Source organism: Hyaena hyaena, unplaced genomic scaffold (genome assembly GCF_003009895.1).
Source record: "Hyaena hyaena isolate Hyena2069 unplaced genomic scaffold, ASM300989v1 scaffold_633, whole genome shotgun sequence".
NCBI classification, from domain to species: domain Eukaryota; kingdom Metazoa; phylum Chordata; class Mammalia; order Carnivora; family Hyaenidae; genus Hyaena; species Hyaena hyaena.
Window position 1 is genome coordinate 301,378 of NW_024081266.1, and position 18,039 is coordinate 319,416.

The window sequence follows — 18,039 nt, forward strand, 5'->3', positions numbered from 1 at the left end:
AACAGCATCAACGATCATTTTGAATAATAACTTTTTGTGTGAATGATTAAAACGCACTGATCCCCAACAGAAAAGTAGAAAAACATCATCATTCACAGAATTCAAATGACCATTAAATATATGAAAAACTCTGTTTTACTAGTAATAAAATAAAACAAAACTAAAGTTTGGGACATCTGGGTGGCTCAGTCAGTTAAGTATCCAACTCTTGATTTCAGTTCAGGTCAGGATCTCATGCATGGTTTGTGAGACTGAGCACCATGACGCGCAGAGTCTCTTGGGATCCTCTCTCTCCCTCTTTGTCTGTCCCTCCCCCACTCTCTCTCCAAATAAGTAAACTTTAAAAACAAAACAAAACAAACAAAAAACTAAAATTAAAACAGTGAGGCATTATTTTTCATTTACTAGACTGGCCAAAATAAGAGTGCTGGCAAAGGTAAGAAAAGACCTCACTTATATGCTGTTGATGGATGTGGGTGGGCACAACTCTTCTGGCAGTAGTCAAAATGTCAAATGTACAGTCCCTTTGATTCAGACATCCTACTTCCAGGAAATAATTTAGTTGAGTAAAAATATCTAAGTAGGCAGAAGCTTTGTATACAAGAAGGTTTACTGCAGTATCACTGGCAGCACTGTGGTATTAGAATAATCTTTATCTACAACTATAATTTATTGGTTGAATAAGTTCAAAATAGAATGTATAGAATATTCTAATTTAAAAATTATATGTGCATGTACGTGTGTGTGCATGTATGTTCACAGATATACACAGTCATAGAGAATATGCTGTGCAGTGTTACGTCTAGGACACAGAAGTGGGGGAAAGGAGGACTTTGGCTTTTCTCTTTATGTACTATTATTATGTCTATTTAAAAAAAATCACCTGCAGCACTTTTGTTAGTGTTTAAAAAGTAGACTGTGGAGTTTACACTGCATTTGTGAACTGGAAGCAAGCCAGGAACATAGTTCAACTGTGTACTGACTGCACACTGAAAATATTTTCCGGGGCGCCTGGGTGGCTCAGTTGGTTAAGTGTCCAACTTTGGCTCAGGTCATGATCTCGCAGTTTGTGAGTTCGAGCCCCGCGTCAGGCTCTGTGCTGACAGCTCAGAGCCTGGACCCTGCTTCAGGTTCTGTGTCTCCCACTCTCTCTGCTCCTCCCCTGCTCATGCGCTCTCTCTGTCAGTCAATAATAAATATACGCTAAAAAATTTTAAAAAGAAAATATTTTCATATTCACTGGATACCAGCTATTTTTCAGTGGGTAAAGGTGGTATTTGGTTTGTCTAACACAAATTAAGGTCACTTTATAATCAGAAGCCAAAAAAAAAAAAAAAACCACCTATGAACAAGATTCTTCTGTATATTATATGGTTGGTAAATGCAGTTGATTAATGACAGACTTGGGACACTGACACAAGTTCTGAGCCCCACAGTATATGCTAAGGCCCTGAGGAACGACAACCTCCTTATAAGAGCCTCTGAGCAATGCAGATGCTACTTTCCATCTTAAAAGATCCAAGTCCTCATCTAAGAGGAATCCCTAGAATTCAGCTTTCTTCGGGTGCTCATGCAGTCTGCAAACGTCTCAGGAATGCAAAGAAACACCGAAAAATTACATTTATAAAGTAGTTCCTCTGGGGAGCGCCTGGGGGGCTCAGTAGGTTGAGTGTCTGACTTAGGCTCAGGTCATGATCTCATGGTTCACGGTTCAAGCCCTGTGTCTGCCTTTGCGCTGACAGCAGGGAGCCCACTTCAGATCCTGTCTCCCTCTCTCTCTGCCCCTCCTCCACTCACCTTTCTCTCAAAAATAAATAAGCAGTTAAAACAAAATTTTAGCTCCTCTGTTCTTGGCCGACCTAGGTCCTTCCAGAAAGAGGGCCCTGTTACGGTCTGAATGTCTGTGATCCCCCTAAGTTCCTATGTTGAAATCCTACTCACCAGAGATGATGGTATTAGGAAGTGGGGCCTTTGGGAGGTGCTTAAATCACAAGGGTGGAGCCCTCATGAAGGGGATTACTATTCTTGTGAAAGAGGTCCCAGAGAGTTCCCCTGCCCCTTCTACAATGGGAGGACATAGCGAGAAGTCTACAACCCAGATGAGGGCCCTTACCAAACCATGCTGATACCCTGATCTTTGACTTCCAGTGTCCAAAACAGAGAGAAATAAGTTTCTCCTGTTTATAAGACACCAGAACTGTAGAATTTTGTTACAGCAGCATAAAAAACCAAGACAGGCTGTGTTTAAAATTCAAAAGACCAGGTTCACATCCTGGCTTTTCTCTTTCCTGAAGTAAGGCATAAACATCCACGTTCCTATTTCTTCGCCTAGAAGGGAGCTCTAATATTACCTATGTCACTTCCATTCTTAGGCTGATGCAAGGCTAACACATGGTCCTGCTGAGTAAGGTGCTTTCAAGGCTGTCATAACCTCAACAAATGGGAAAGTATTTTAGTAAAATGTGGTACTTTGAAAGGGAGAGATTTTCAAGGATCAGCACTAGTTTATGGTTTTTCTCTGGTTTAACAGAACTCTATGCTGTTTATAAAGAACTATTAAATAGTAGTGTTTTATTAAAAGTTTATTATATGGCGATCATTGCTGACCACTTCTGGTAGTGTTTTAGATGTAATTCTTCCACACTAGCACTCATCGATGGTTTTATTCAAATAATAACATTTTTAAAGGCCCAAGAATTAAGAAATAATCCTATTTGACTTATTAGGGATACCGTTATGGCACGAACTGGAAATATTCTTTACATCTTCTGCAGCAACAAAATGAAACACTGCCCAAGTTTATAGTAAAGACACTACTAAGAGGCAGGTATTTCACAGGCAAGAAAACCTTTTATTTTAAACCACAAATAGTCAGCAGGTGGCCACAACTATCCATGTTTCATTAAAACCACATAAAACCTAGGTACAAAAGCACCACTGATTATTGCTCTAGAAAAACTGCGTGAAAAATTTAAATATGCACGGTAAAAACACCACAGTATCCACAGGACCCAATTTCTAAAGCAAGTGCATGGAATGCTCAATCAATCTTACACATAGCTTTCAATAATAAACTGATATTTATTTTACTTGAGGATGATGGAAATTCCCAAAAAGCATGACTATGAGAAGATAAAATGTCCATCCTTATATATTTTTGTATGCCAACTAGTAGAATCCTAAAAAATTAGCATTTACAAAATACTTGGTAAAAATAGCTTTTAAAAGTTGCCCCGAGAGGTACATAAAATCAACCCCAATTTTTCATGGCAATTCATTCTCCCTTGTTATCTACAGATTCAGTTTTCTGTGCCTGTGAAAAGAAAGGAGGGGGGGAGATATAGTTACTATTAAAGCTACTATCAGCCAAAAGAAAGTCCACCCGACCAACACACACACTCTGAACATCTGGTTTTCAGCAACTCCATTGCAAAACCTATTTCAGCTCTGGGTGTGAAACAGACAAGGCAGGAATATAGTAGGCAAACACTTGGCTGCATTTACTGCTTTCTGCTTTTCAAACGACCACAGAAGCTTTACCTGCAAGCTCCCGCTGTTCATAATAAAAAAACACCACACTACTATCTGATTCTAGTCACTGCAAACATGCAGAATTTTCTACTGTACCCTTAACTCTCACTGTTTCAATCTGCCCCTTTACTGACAGTGTGCTGGGTGGGGTACCTCTGGAGGTTGAGACATTAACAGTTGAGCGAGAGATGTGGATCTGTAATAACATTACAGGCAATAAAAAGAGTCATTATGAACGTGCTATCACCGGCTGAAGGATTGAGCAATTTCTTTTAAGACACTGATTCAATCAGTGGGGGGTATTTATGGAAAGTACCTCTTCAGCTTTAGTTTCACCTTTTTCAGATGGTGCAGTACCTTCCTTTCCAGCTTCTTGCTTTTCCTCCTTCTTCCCTTTAGCACCTTTGTTAACCTTTGTTCCAGGTTCTTTCTAACAGAGAGAAACAAGGCACGTTAGACAGGGTGTGATGTCAGTGAAAATCAGTCAGCCTCGTCCAAACACAAGGTAAAGCAAAACCAGGGCCAACACGGTAGCTTCCCAGGGGGAGAGGAACCCCATTTGGCAGTGCCTCGAGTGGGTTACACTGAGTCTCTGTGAAAATGTAACGGGCTGGGGCGCCTGGGTGGCTCAGTCGGTTGAGCGTCCGACTTCAGCTCAGGTCATGATCTCATGGTTCATAGGTTTGAGCCCCGCATCGGGCTCTGTGCTGACAGCCAGCTCAGAGCCTGGAGCCTGTTTCAGATTCTGTGTCTCCCTCTCTCTCTGACCCTACCCCGCTCATGCTGTCTTGCTCTCTCTCAGAAATAAATAAAACATTAAAAAAAAAGAAAAAAGAAAATACAACGGGCTGCTTAGAATATCCACTGACTTTCTCCTCTGGGAAAAAGGTGGGGATTCTCTTCATGTATTTGTTCAGTGGGCCTCCTCTCACTACAGAGAAGGGCACCGTGGAGGGCACCAGCAGTGGGCAGCGATGGAGGAGGCAGAAGCCAGGAAAGAAGCCAGCAACAGAAACACCTCACAGGGGAACATGGGACTTAAGTGACTAGAAGCCTGAGAAAATGCTTGAAAATTAAGCACCAAGTGAAGAAAAGTTCCTGAGTTTTTTAAAAAAAGTTTATTTTGAGAGAGAGAACGAGCATGTGCACGAGCAGGGGAGGGGAAGAGAGAGAGGGAGAGAGGGACTTCCAAGCAGGCTCCAAAGGGACACCACAGAGTCTGATGCGTGGCTCAAGCTCACAAACTGGGAGGTCAGATGCCCAACTGAGTCACCCAGGCACCCTGAAAAGTTTCTGATTTTAAGGCTAAGCCACAGGGGCAAGTTCTGCTTCAGAATCACCTACTCCTGCCACAGATACACATTGTTTCAAACAATTCACAACAATGTTCTGAAGGGCAGAGTGCAGAAAGCTATTTGGAACAAGTTTCCTTATCTGCAAAACTGGTTATGTGTACCCACCTCATTGGGCTGATGTGAGGTTTTCATAAGAAAAGCAAGTTGAACAAGGTGTCGCATAGTATAAGAGCCATATAAATGTTTGCTGATATTGATTATTGGCTTCTGTCAATTATTATATGATCAGTCATCAGACTAAGCCACTAAGACCAGTTAGTTATATGAAGTCAGATCCCCTCCCCCAAGCCCCTGAGCCACTGGCAGCTGCGTTACCAGGGCCCAGCCTCCTGCCTTACCAGCCACCATGTGAACCGCACGCTGCTATCAATCCCTCCTGGACAGGCGGCTTCTCCCAGGACCATGCTCAGACCAAATGGGAAACACATTCCTGGGAAAGCATAAAACTGTGCTTTATGCCTTTTGTAACAATGGTGACAGTTTCCTAGTCAGTGCATTTAGCCTGAATCACTACATGTGATTTTTCCTTGGGGGATTTTTCGATACAAAATTACAACGTATTCATTGTTTAAAAGACCAAAGATGGGGACCAAGCACCTCCTACCTTAGCGGATGTTTTTCTTGGTTTAGGTTCAGGTTTGGGTGGAGCAGGTTTCTGCAAAGATAAATTACACAAAAACTGACAAAGACAACCCTCAGGACCAAAAGGAATGCAACAAGACTGCAGAAGACACCCGTTCATTTTGACTACGATTTTGTTCATTTAAAAAAAAAAATTCATTCTATTTTTGGCATCAGGTAACAGCATAAAGATCTGTGCGTTTCGTGACTATTTTCATCCTGGGTTCTCAAGTGAACAGCAGGTGAGATTTAAAAGCCGACTCATTATTCCCCAGTCCAGAGTAGCTCTCCAGGAACAGGTTTAAGCTTCTAGCTCTGATGTCTCTGTACTTCCTTTGATCACAGCACAGCAGCAAGAGGAATGACTCAGGCCCTCGGCCAAATGACTCAATGAATTCAGTCACACTGGCCTTCCCAACAGTCTAGAAATCACAGCACTATCGCAGGCAAAGCTCATCTGGTAATGAAGACCGCTGCCTGTGAAGTATTTCAAAATCATTTCCACATCCTTCCACCTCTAATGTCGATTTCAAGTTTTGTAGCCCAGCTTCGGCTTCTTCCTCTTCGCATCCTCTCCAATGCCAGCTCAAGGTGAGAAGACTCTCTCGCCCACTCAGACACTAGGCTCATTTGCCCATAGAGCTTTTTAATCAAGAACATAATTGTAATAATAAAATGTCCATTGTTAGCTCCCAAAGTTCAAGATTTTTCTTAAACTTAGCCAAGGAGTCCACTAGGCAATTATTTTTCTCTTGCTTCATGTGGTTGGTTCTCTTCTCTGCTGCCATGAGCACTGCCTGTCCTGTGGCCAAGGTCCCCTCTATACAGGGCTTCAGCCCTTACCTGCTTTTCAGAGCACTGAAATGGGGAAGGGGGGGCGGGGGGGCACACATGGGGACACAGGGGAAGATAACTAGTTAAAGCCTCTGCTTTTCTACAGCTACTTTAGGGCAAATATTTCTCTCCTCAAGCTAGAAAAAAATAAGTGTACATTTCTCCCAACACTTGGGAGAATGGCTTTTAAACAGAAAACGCTGCCCAGGGTCTCCTCCTCTGGAGAAAAATACATGTTTGTTCCCAATGACTGTAGGTGGTTCAGGTTCATATTGAATCTGGCTCTGTTTATCAGGGGCATAAAGTAAAATTGTAGACAGTTCAATTCCAGAAGATTGGCTATTAAGACAGGACATTTCAAATTAAAAAGGACAACTGGGTTTGAAAAGTGAGGGATGTCTTTGTTAAGCTTCTTACCACCCTGAATCTGTGGTCTGTTCCCCAAATACAGCAGCTTGAACGGCTCCTAAGTTTTCAGAATTTAAAAAATTTTGTAATGCCAGGCTTTGATATATTGTATTAACATATATGTGTTGTCACAATTTACAGCAAATAATTTTCTTTTATATTTCCTGTAAAGACAGACCTCTCCTCCATTCAGCATTCAAGTGTTTCAATGGGACAGGAAAAGATAAGATTCTGCAGGCAGTGATCCCACTGGCCACCCAGGAGACCGTTGGCACCACGGGCAACGACCTCAGTGGAAGGTGCTTATACTGCTGGTTCATGGTGTTAAGAAAAGCTTGATTTTAAATTTTGATTTCTATTTGACTTATAATGTCTACTCCCTGGATGGGACAGAGATCCACAGAATACAATGGCTTGTAGGACAATCTATAGTTAAGCCTAATGAAAGTTAAAATATAACTCCAGAATCATGAAAGTTCACGGTGAAAGTTAACATTGGACAGAGCACATCATCTTGAGGGGGCTTTGGCAGAATCCGGATTAACCGTGTACGCACATGACTGCATTATGTGCAGACAGACCTCTCCTCCATTCATCTTTCCAGTGGCTCTGATATTGCTCCCTTCAGTTGGAACTTTCGTGAAACACTGCCTTACCCAACCCTAAATTGGGTCTATTCTGGAACTTGTCAGTGCCCTCATAGCCTTTTCTGCATTGATTCCCTATTCTGTGCCAGGCACAGGGGTTTGAGATGAAATCCATGCTTCCCTGAAGACCAAAGAAGCTAGCAGCTCTTGGCAGCCAACAAGCCAATGGCTTTCCCTCTACATCTCAGGGCTCAGCAAGGGCTGCAGCTATTTTAACCAACATCCTCCACCAGAGAGCCACGCTGACCGCTCGTGGCAGAGTAACGGCTGGTATATCAGCAGAGCGGGAAGGAGGAGCACAAGAGCCAGCAAGGAGCACAGCCTCGTGAGAAGGGTTGGAGCCCATTCATGGCCAAGGCTTGGTCACTGCTGCCCATCCTAGCCTTTAAGGATCATAACCCTGGTCTCTCCCTTTCACAGAGGGAGACTCTGAGTAACAAAGTAGAATCATTACTTTTTCAAAGATTGTCTAGTTCTGAAATGAGGCTAAAAGCACATGGATTCCGATAACTTTCCGCACGTTTCTGAGTAAAGTATAAGCCGTGGAGAGAGATCAGAATTCGTCTCCACTTTAGCACATCATATGTAGAATCAGAAGGGTAGGTCTTTGCTAATGTGCTTCTTTTGTTTCAGAGATCTAGAAATATCGAACAGCTTCCTGGGCTTTGTACTCCTGGTAATGGGGCCGGCTGCTACTTTTCACTGACATATCCGATCAAGTGAATTGCTTGGCAACACTGGTCACATTTGCTAGAGACTGTGACCCAGGTTAATTTCCAAAAAGGAAATAAAAAAACTCAAGGGAAATAACACCTTAATCTTCCTTCTGCTGCTTTGTCCTGAACAGAGGGAATGTGTATTCATAAGAACTAACAAGGGGGTTCTAAAGTACTCACCGCTGACAATCTGGCAGACCTTCTGGTGGGCTACAAAGGAAATGGAAAAATATATAATTTTATTATATGCAACCTAGCTGATTTTTAAAAATTCATTCTTGATATCTTACTTTGTTAAAAGAGTATAATGTAGGACTCCATTACCCTCTCCAGGTGAGCACAGTAAAACATACTTCAAGTGCCCTGTGGACCATAATACTCAACAAGAAGTTTTCTAAAGAGGGGTAGACACACTAGTCAAAGAAACGGCCTCTCCCAATTAAGGGTGTTGTGGGTAAGACAAAGAAAGGATTAATTTAGGTTCCAACCCATAGTCTACTTGTGTGATACAAATGAAATAGGAGAGCTAAGGAGCTTTTTAAGAGCTAGTTCCAGTCTGACTCTTGTTCCTTACAAATAGAACTAAAACTTACAAATTAATACAAAAGAAGACTTACATAATTGTGTAGAAACCAAAATAGGAGTTCCCTGACTTGTTACTCTGTTAGAAAGAGAATGACTATAAATCTTAAAGAGAGTTCACAAGAAATACTTCCTCTTACTTGTAACAAAATAAGCGCATTTATTTATCTGCTAAATGCATATGTTTAATGAAAGACTGAGATAGCATAAAAAGTTCACTAAATCTTCCCTTTTAATTTGGAAGTTGAGAACATTTAGAAAAACCGGGTTGAGATTAGTATCTTTCAGGAAATCTTTTTCTCTTCAAGGATGCAAATTAAGCAAATGAGGCCGCAAAGAAAATTTAAAATAGCAAAAAACGTTAGGCATTTCAGAAATAAGCATACAGAACTGATATTCTACTTACCATCAGCAAAAGATGGCTCCCCAAGGGATTTCACATTCTGAGAGTGTAACTGCCTTTCTTGAAAAGTGTTCCAGAAATAAACACTCCATACTCTGTCTGTTTTACTCACTGCTCTGTCTCTGCTAGAATAGTATACGTGCCACCTAGCATGGAGATTCTCAAAAATACGTGCTGAAAAAATGGACTCAAATCTTTCCCCTAATTCCTGCTGCCTTATGCAGACTTTGCCTCCTTACAATAGCTTAAATGTTTCAAATAATTTCTTTAAGGCGGTCAGCAAAAATGGTCAGTGGGAACCTGTGCCATAATTGCAAGGAATTATGGAATGCTGGAAGCCATGCTGAGGTCAGGATAGGTCAGCTGGTCAGGCCAAACTGGAAGAAATATTTGCCATCTTCACATCTAAGAACTTTCTCGCTGAAAATAGCCAGAGGAAGTTAAACTCATCTCTCTTTAAACTGCAGAAGGAAATGAAGGGCCAGAGCCTCCATGAATAATTTTAACCCTGGAGTCCTGAGGTAAAATCAGACCTGGACTTAAGGCCAGCTAACAGAATGTGCAGAGACTAGGAGACTGTGTCGGTGAAGTGGTGGCCCTGATATATTCACTGCACCAGGAAAGAGGATGTACAGCTTGACATGCAGTATGGGAGGCATGCCTGTATCACATGCTCCGTAGGCTACCATGGTGTCTGCTAGGATTATCATGAGTGGACTGATGGGTGCATTCATGATAACACATCCATGAGTCACAGGGACCCAGAGCCCAAATCCTGTGTTGCCTTTCTCGGGATGGTTAATTGCAATGAACTGGGTATCACCAAAAAAAAGGTAGTATTAACAAACCAGGCAGCAAGTGGGTAACTTGTGCTTCTTCAGATGCTTTTCGAACATGGAAGAGCAAAGGATCATCCACTAATTACGAAACAGAGCTATTCTTTGATGCTTCTGCATGGCCTCAAGAACTATGATGTTACCATCTCCTAAGTGAAGCACAGCCGGCAGAAGAGTGCTCAGAAAATGTACCCTTGGAGGGAAAAAATGGCAGCCTCTACGCTCAAGAGGCGTGAAAGGTCCTTAACTGAACCCCTTCTACTTGGTGTCGACTTATGTGTACCGCCTTGGCCTTACCTCACTGTTCACTTCATCTATCTCATGTCTGTGCCCCTCCTGCACTTCTCACCAAGAGAAGACCATTTTCTCTTGCATTTCTGCAGCTCCAGTGCCTAGCAGGGGCCTTCGACAAATGCTGAGGTGAAGAGAATGGGTAAGCGCCAGAAATGTGCAGTAGTGTGAACTTGAGGTGAGGTGTGCTAAGGCCACCACTTGGTTACTATCTAGTTTGAGGCCTGAAAAGAGACCAATATATTAGCTATTACTCATAAGTGCCTTCCTATCCACCAAGCAGTTGTCCTGAGGAAAATCTCATTGAAGTAAAGCCAAATCATGTGACAGATTTTCCACCTCTGGTGCTGCTGCTCCCTTCTTCTCCATGGGAACACCTGGACACACTGAAGAGGCGGATGTCAGAGAGCCCTTTGGGGTTTCCAGAAACATTCCAACCCAAGCAAGCACCACTCTGCAGGGCCCAAAACCTGTTCTGATCTGAAGGACTCCCTTTTTTTTTTTTTTACAATTCAGGCCCAATACAAGAGTTTGAAAATGAAAAGCCTGGGAAATTCATGCAAAAACAAGGTCTGCCTCTTCAGGCTGTCTAAACCAACCATCTCTAAAAAGCATATCTTTTACTGTAAAATCATTTTACAACTTTCTGTCTAAAATTTACCAGCTCTTCTTTCTATGCTATAAAAAAAGGACTTTCCTTAAATTTTCCTTTCCAGTAACCATCGTAAGAGATTTTTCTTTTTCACTGCAAACAGTGGAGGCTGAGATGAACCTTTCACTCACAGTCAGCAGCATGCTTATGCATGCAAGCGTGTACACCTTCCTGGAAAGTTCCATCAGCTTTCACAGCCTTAAAATCTATAAATGATTGGGCTATATTTATTGGATATATAACAGACTAGACTGCTATTTTTTCCTCCTTAGAGCACTAGAATTTTAAGTATTCATTTGAGACTCAGTCTCTTGGGCAGGGTTACTACGAAAAGAGAGATAATCAGAATTTCTCCCAATTTGTTGATTGTGAATCTTCAGAAGTGGCCAGAAGTGGTTCTCAGAGGAGAAAGAAGACTTTCAGAATGACATGTCACCAAGAGTTACAAAGACAAATAATGGGAGGGTTTGTCAATCTGGTGTACAGGTGCTGGCCACAATGAAATTTTTCAAAAAGCATTTGATTACTTCATCGTTCCCAGGGTTGGAGCAAATTCTGGTGAAGACTACTCCAGGACACAGAGCCTTTTACTTCAACGTTGCAAAAGAACGTGGAAGTCTAATCTCTCTATGGCAAAGTTCACTGGGGTAGCCGGCTTCAAGTAGAATCACTGGACTTTGCTGAATATTGCTTGAAACATATGTGCCATTCCAGTGGAGTCTGAAGTTATGTTTATTTTTATAGATTTCTTAACACTTCTAAGCCTGACTATATACACATCTTCCTCAACTTCCAATGGAGTTATATCCTGATAAGCCCATCGTAAGTTGAAACTGTCTTAAGCTGAAAATGCATTTAATATGCCTAACCTACCGAACATCAGAACTCAGCCTCCCTTAAATGTGCCCAGAACATGTATATTAGCCTACAGTTGGGCAAAGCCATCTAACATAAAGCCTATTTTATAATAAAGTGTTGGATATGTCATGTAATTTATTGGATACAGGACTGAAAGTGAAAAACCGAATGGCTGCGTGGGTGCCGAAGGGTTTTAGTGTGTCGGTTGTTCACCCTCCTGATCACAGGGCTGACTGGGAGCTGCAGCTCACTGCCGTGCCCAGCATCACAGGGGAGCACCGTGCCACATAAAGCCAGTCTGGGAAAAGAGTAAAACTGGACGCATGGCTTCTACCGAAAGTATCGCTTTTGCACCACAGTAAAGCCAAAAATTGTAAGTCAAACCATTACAAGTCAGGGACCACGTGTACTTCCAAACAAAAGCCAAAAGTCAAGTTGTTTTTAATTTCCAAAGATAAATGAGGACCCAAAAAGAAATTAACTTTTTTTGAAAAAGGTCAGAGCCTTGGCTGGGGAATGGAGAGGACAGAGAAAAGGCACTGGATAACCATGTTTTTATGACTGATGACCACAAAAGCGGCAGGAGGACAGAGGACTCTGAATCAGGCCTCAGATATCTTTCCTGGTTCTGCAATATACAAGCTGTGACACCTGAGGAAAATGATGTATTTCTCTCAGGACCTTGTGGCCTCTAGAAAGCTGGAAATAATGTGTTTATCTGTTACCAAAAATAGCAATTCTCTGATATTCATTATTCCCTTTCCTGGCTTTATTTTTCTTCATAGCAAATATCCGATGATTTTATTTTACTCTCTTTCTCCCCCCACTAAAATGGAAGCTCCATGAAGGAAGAGATTTTCCTCCTTTGGCTCCCTGTGGATTCTGCCGAGCCCGGAACAGTGCGTGGCACATTATAGGTACACGATACGTTGCTGTTGAGGATTGAATGCGCTCTGCCCTCATTACAGGGTTATTGTACGGATCAGGTAAAACAACGAATGTGAAAGGGCTTTGTAAACTGCCAAGGGTAATGCTTTAAATGCACTGTGGTCATTTATTGTCCAAAAACTAAGCTCTGCACTATGCCCTTCAAATATCATGGCAGTCGAAGAGGATTTTCTAATCAGGTTCCCACTTTGTGACTGGTATCTATTCACTACAGTCAAGGCTGTGCACACACAATGACGTAACTAGAAAATTCAGTCAATTGAGGAGGGGGGAGAATCAATCAATATACTCTTTGAAAGTTCTTACCCTAAACCACCAGCTGGCTGATCTTTTCACTTTTCAAACAATTGTGTTGATGTTCTGAAGACAAATCATGAGTTTTAATCTGGTCTTAGCTTAAATGACAGGGAAAGAGTGTTTTCTAGGGAAGATTTTTGTTGGTGACAATGTAATACATATAATAATATAAACTAAAATATTAAAAATAATAAAATATATAAGTAACACAAATAGCTAAAATTCTGGGGCTAAAATAATATGCATAAGACAGCTGTATAAGCAAGAATCATTTACATATATTCTAACCAGCTTGGTTGCTCTGTGTAGAAGGCTAGGAAAGACTGTTTACACGATCCAAGATCTACTGTGTGTAATGGTTTCTAGGTTTTCTGACTGACAGATCAATTTAAATAGCAGTTCTTAAAGGAAAAATCCAAACGCATTTTGTGTCCAAATCTAAAAACATTAAGATCTGTTATACTTAGCCAACTGTCCTACAAATTACATTTTTGCCATTTTTAAGAAAATCCAAGTACTTATCATTTTCTGGCTGGTTCCAGCATGTGTTTAGTAACTTGACCTGAGATCAGAAACTTCACCTCTCGAACTCTTGTGAGGCACTAAATGCTGGGTCAGTGGATGGTGGGGCCTTGGTGACAGGCAGCTTGGTTTGTTTGGCTTTTACATTGATTTAGTTATAGATTCTGTTAAAGGTTTTCCATTTGGCAGAAAAAATTTCCTTGTACAAATTTGTGGAGGGGTTCTGCTATGCATGACAAACGCCTCTGAATTATTAAACCACAATATGATTCCTTCAATCAAAGAATCTGTAACTAGATACTGTTTCTGTCTCTCATGTGACCTCGGCTAGTTTATAAGTTCAAGGGTAAGAGCTGCAGCTTTTCCACACGCTGTGAAGCTCTGTGCAAATGTGAATGGCTGGCATCATTGTTAGCCTCTAATTTGCTACTTTTTCATCCATCTCCTTATAGAGGTTCATGATATTACCACAGTGGGCAAATGCACCCATCTCTCTTGACTTCTTAGTTTTTTGGAGGTTTCTGTATTTTAATGCAGAGCTTCTTCGAGTTGTTGCCTAATAAATTATCCCAAGCCCTAAGAATTTTCCTGATTAAAAAAAAAAAGTTCAGTATTTCAACATTTCGTGTGTCCTTCCTCAGTTTTGGACTTTAGAGATGACTCCTTTTAGGTAAATATTCAGAATTAAAGAAGAAATGTATAATTCACTCACTGGAGCAGAGAATTTATTAAATCAACAGTCTTTCATTTTCTTGCTGTGAAAGGCAGACTTTGTTCTCCTTGATGAATTTACCTATTATCTCCCTCTTTGCCCAGAAGGAATTCTCAGCATCTACTTTAACAGACAGCAGGACGGACAGGTAGAAGCAGAAACAACAGAGTAAGCGGAAAATGTCTCATCAGTGATCTCAACTGAAATTTACCTAGGCCAAGCAATACTACACAGTGACACTTTTATCTCTCGTTTATGTAGCCTCAACAGCCTTATTCAGAATTGCATTCATTCAGATGCACACAACCCTAACAATATTTTAAAAATTTCCAGTTAAAATAATTAAATACAGGAAGTCAAAGATACACTTACCTCCTGTTTAGTTACTTTGGATCCATCCTTGCCCTCTGTATTCTCCGGAGACTAGAAACAAAATATTTCAGTGAATTGTATTTAAATTGGAAAGCACACATTAGAGACAGATTTGAAAAAACAGCTCTTTCAATTCTCCAGACCACATAAGTCAACAGATATTTTCTGTGGGGCGGGGGGGGGGGGGGCATAAGTTTATAAGAGGATACATTTTATACACACACACACACACACACACACAGAGCAGTTATGCAGATAAATGATTTATCTGCATAACTGTTCTAATTTTAAAACAGGAGTGGTGCAAGAACTGATATGAGCCCCTGTTTTTAATGGGCCTTCACCCGAAGCAATTTTCATTGATTGTTGATGAGTCCACCACTAGTGAAAGAACAGAGACCCAGGAGCCAGTGGCGGCGGTGCTAGGGAGCCACCACATGCTCCAGTGACTCTGTTTCTCTAAGATGAGAGTAGGGTGCTAAGAAAGCCCAGCCAGAGCACATATTTTTGTCCCGTACTTGCCTAGCTTTGATGTCTAGCCGCTTCTTGATATGACTTGACAAATGTGTCATGAATTATTATTCTTCCATTATCAACTCCAGCATATCAACCAAATTCCCAGCCTTGGCAGGGCAGCCAAATGCCCTGCCACCCCAGCTAGCTTGTTTCCTACTTTTGGTCTGACCCCCTGGGGCAGCACCTGCCCGCTCTGGTGACAGCTCAAGCCTGACTACTTCACAGGGGGCATACAACTCTGGGAAAAATATGCTTAGATTTATGTGACACACGCCGCAGATCCCAATATATTTTTATTGGCTAAAGACAGTAAACAAGGTGAAAATGACTAAAATAATTAGAATATTAAACTATTTCACACATTTTAAAACCATACAGAGGTAGAAGAAGGTGATACCCAATCTCTAGGACACAAATGGGCAAACGGTACGAATAACAGAGTTTCCAAGAGAAAACAGCAAACTGACATCTGCCATAATGTTTGGCTTTAGCAAAATGAAACAGCTATGCAGTAATGCCTCGGCTGATAAAATGAGAAAAAAAAATTTAAAGATCATAAAACCTACTGTTTGGTGGGGCTGGTAAATTAATATGATATTTTCAAAAAACAAACTGCCAGTACGAGAAAGACACACCGGACTAGTCATACAAAGATCTAGTAATTCCAATTTTGGAACCAGGACACAAAGAAAGACTGTAAAAATACCACTTTATTTGTGCTGTTTCTAATATGGACTGACTCGAAACAACTCACATGATCAGTAAATAACAGAGAAATATTTAAGGAAACTATGTAATTATTAATGCAACGGGATTAAAATAAGTTAGGCTATGTGAATATACAGAAAGCCCACATAAAATAATGCTAAGTTAAAAAGTTTAGATTATAAAATAACATGTAAAACATAGGCTAGAAGTATATAAAGTCTTTTAGAAAGTCAAAAGCTTTTCTTCAAGGCAGAGGGCACAGTAAACCTTTAATCCAGAGTCTGTCAGTTCACTTCCCTCTAGGACTTCCCATATTCATGGAGTTCTTTCTTGTTTCCCAAACAACCCTTTTCCCCTCTTCCCTGGAACCTTCTGTATCATGAAGGGAAACACCGCTTCTCATCTTGCTGTGTTAGCCAGCCAAGTTGGAGACCGCAAAATCTTACAAAGTGTGAGCATATGAAGATAGTCCCTAGGTAGGCTATTTGGCTTTGCTCAATTGCATGTTGCAAACGCGACTTTCTGGCCACAAACCAGACCCTCCATTGTCAAGAAGTACTGGGCTCTCATTCATACCTGGTTAGGCCACTCGGTAGATTTCAATCTACCTGTAATTGGTGGGCACACAACTATTCTGATGCTAACGGACATTTAAAAAAGTTAAAAACGGATGTTAATGACAAAATTTTCAAGATTCTTCTATGAAGTTAATTAGTGACAGCGATATGATCGAGAGATCACTTTCTAAACACTGACCTAATAATCTCTGTGTCAGATGCAAATTACTGAAAAAAGAAACCTGGACAGATGCCATATAAAAAAATCAGGTATAACTGAAAACGTTAATGGCTTCACATAAATGGACATAAGACTGGAAATGTGAAGAGCTACAGCTCAAGGCAAAGCTGGTTACTCTGGCAATCTCTCCATAAGGGCTTTCTATTGACAAGCATGTAACAAATTTAGTCAAAACAAAGCAACTGCTCTTTATCCTGGGATCAGTGTGGTACTGTAGCATGTGTGCAGGTCAGGATGAGGGCCTGAGTGTCGGCTCTCTACCTAGGAGTTGTGATCTGGGCCAGTGAGCTGATCAGTGGCTCAGTTTCTTCATCCATGAATGACAGAGGACGATGACATTGAACTCCAAGCGTCATGCTTATGACCAAGTGAGATGTTTAGAGCATTTCAGAGATGGCGAATTGTTATACAGATGTTGTGCAATGAAACATGTATCTTTTTTTTTTTTTTAAATGTTTTTTATTTATTTCTAGGAGAGAGAGAGAGAGACAGCATGAGCAGGGGAGGGTCAGAGAGAGAGGGAGTCACAGACTGAAACAGGTTCCAGGCTCTGAGCTGGCAGTCAGCACAGAGCCCGACACGGGGCTTGAACCCACAAACCGCGAGATCATGACCTAAGCGAAAGTCGGACGCTTAACCGACTAAGCCACCCAGGCGCCCCATGAAACATGTATCTTAATGAGTCTTCCAAATGATTAAATATCAAATTATGTTCAATAGAACCTTAAAGGTTAGCACATAAAGACTCCCTGTAACCTTGTTACCTGTTTTTGTTGCATAGAGTAACAGATATACTATTTCAAAAGACTTATCATTTCAGGCTGTCTTATCACATGCCCGGTCTACCATTAACTCTTAGCCATGAGGCCAGAGACAGGAAGTAGGGCATGGTATGAAGGGATTGAAGCAGAAGGCCAAAGATTTTGTCCCAAGGGATTGTGAGGAATAAAGACAAAGAAAAGGGGGTAATGGGAATTGACGGTCGACGGCGAAGATCTCAGATGTACTTCAACCCTCTGGTGGGCTGATGGGAAGGATGAGGCGAGTAAGATGGGATCTGAAGAATTCCAAGGGGGATGGGTTCTCAACTCATTTCCCAGGACAGAGCAAACTTAGGCTAATCCAGTTTGAACTCAGAACGGTCAAGAGAGTAAAGAACCATGGTCCAACAAAAAGGTCTCATTCACGTATCTGAGGCAAAGACATGGAGGCTGAGAATTTTCCCAAATTAAAGTCGTGAGTCTCCAGATTAAAAGCTTATGCCAAGAAACAAAATGGAAACAAAACAAATGGATACCATGAAACATGCTGTAGTAAAACTGTAGTAAGGTGAGAAAAATCTTAGAAGTTATCGGAGTTGGGGATGCTTGGGGGCTGTCGGTTAAGCATCTGACTTTTTTTTTTAATGTTTTATTTATTTCTAGGAGAGAGA

The 18,039-nt window shown here is 41.3% G+C and overlaps 1 protein-coding gene across 2 annotated transcripts in view; it reads right to left on the minus strand.

The window, feature by feature from the left end:
• Positions 1-2,830: 2,830 nt before the first annotated feature.
• Positions 2,831-18,039, minus strand: part of HMGN3 (high mobility group nucleosomal binding domain 3) — a 31,438-nt gene continuing 16,229 nt past the window's right edge. Inside the window, exons 2-6 of one of the 2 annotated variants that reach the window (XM_039216417.1) lie at positions 14,586-14,636; positions 8,293-8,322; positions 5,491-5,541; positions 3,868-3,961; positions 2,831-3,313 (exon numbers count right to left, since the gene is read on the minus strand). In XM_039216417.1, coding sequence (XP_039072348.1) covers positions 3,300-3,313; positions 3,868-3,961; positions 5,491-5,541; positions 8,293-8,322; positions 14,586-14,636 — 240 coding nt within the window. In that variant the 3' untranslated portion in view covers positions 2,831-3,299. Of the gene's footprint in view, positions 3,314-3,847; positions 3,962-5,490; positions 5,542-8,292; positions 8,323-14,585; positions 14,637-18,039 lie in introns of both variants that reach the window. The other variant, XM_039216416.1, reaches the window with a different exon arrangement.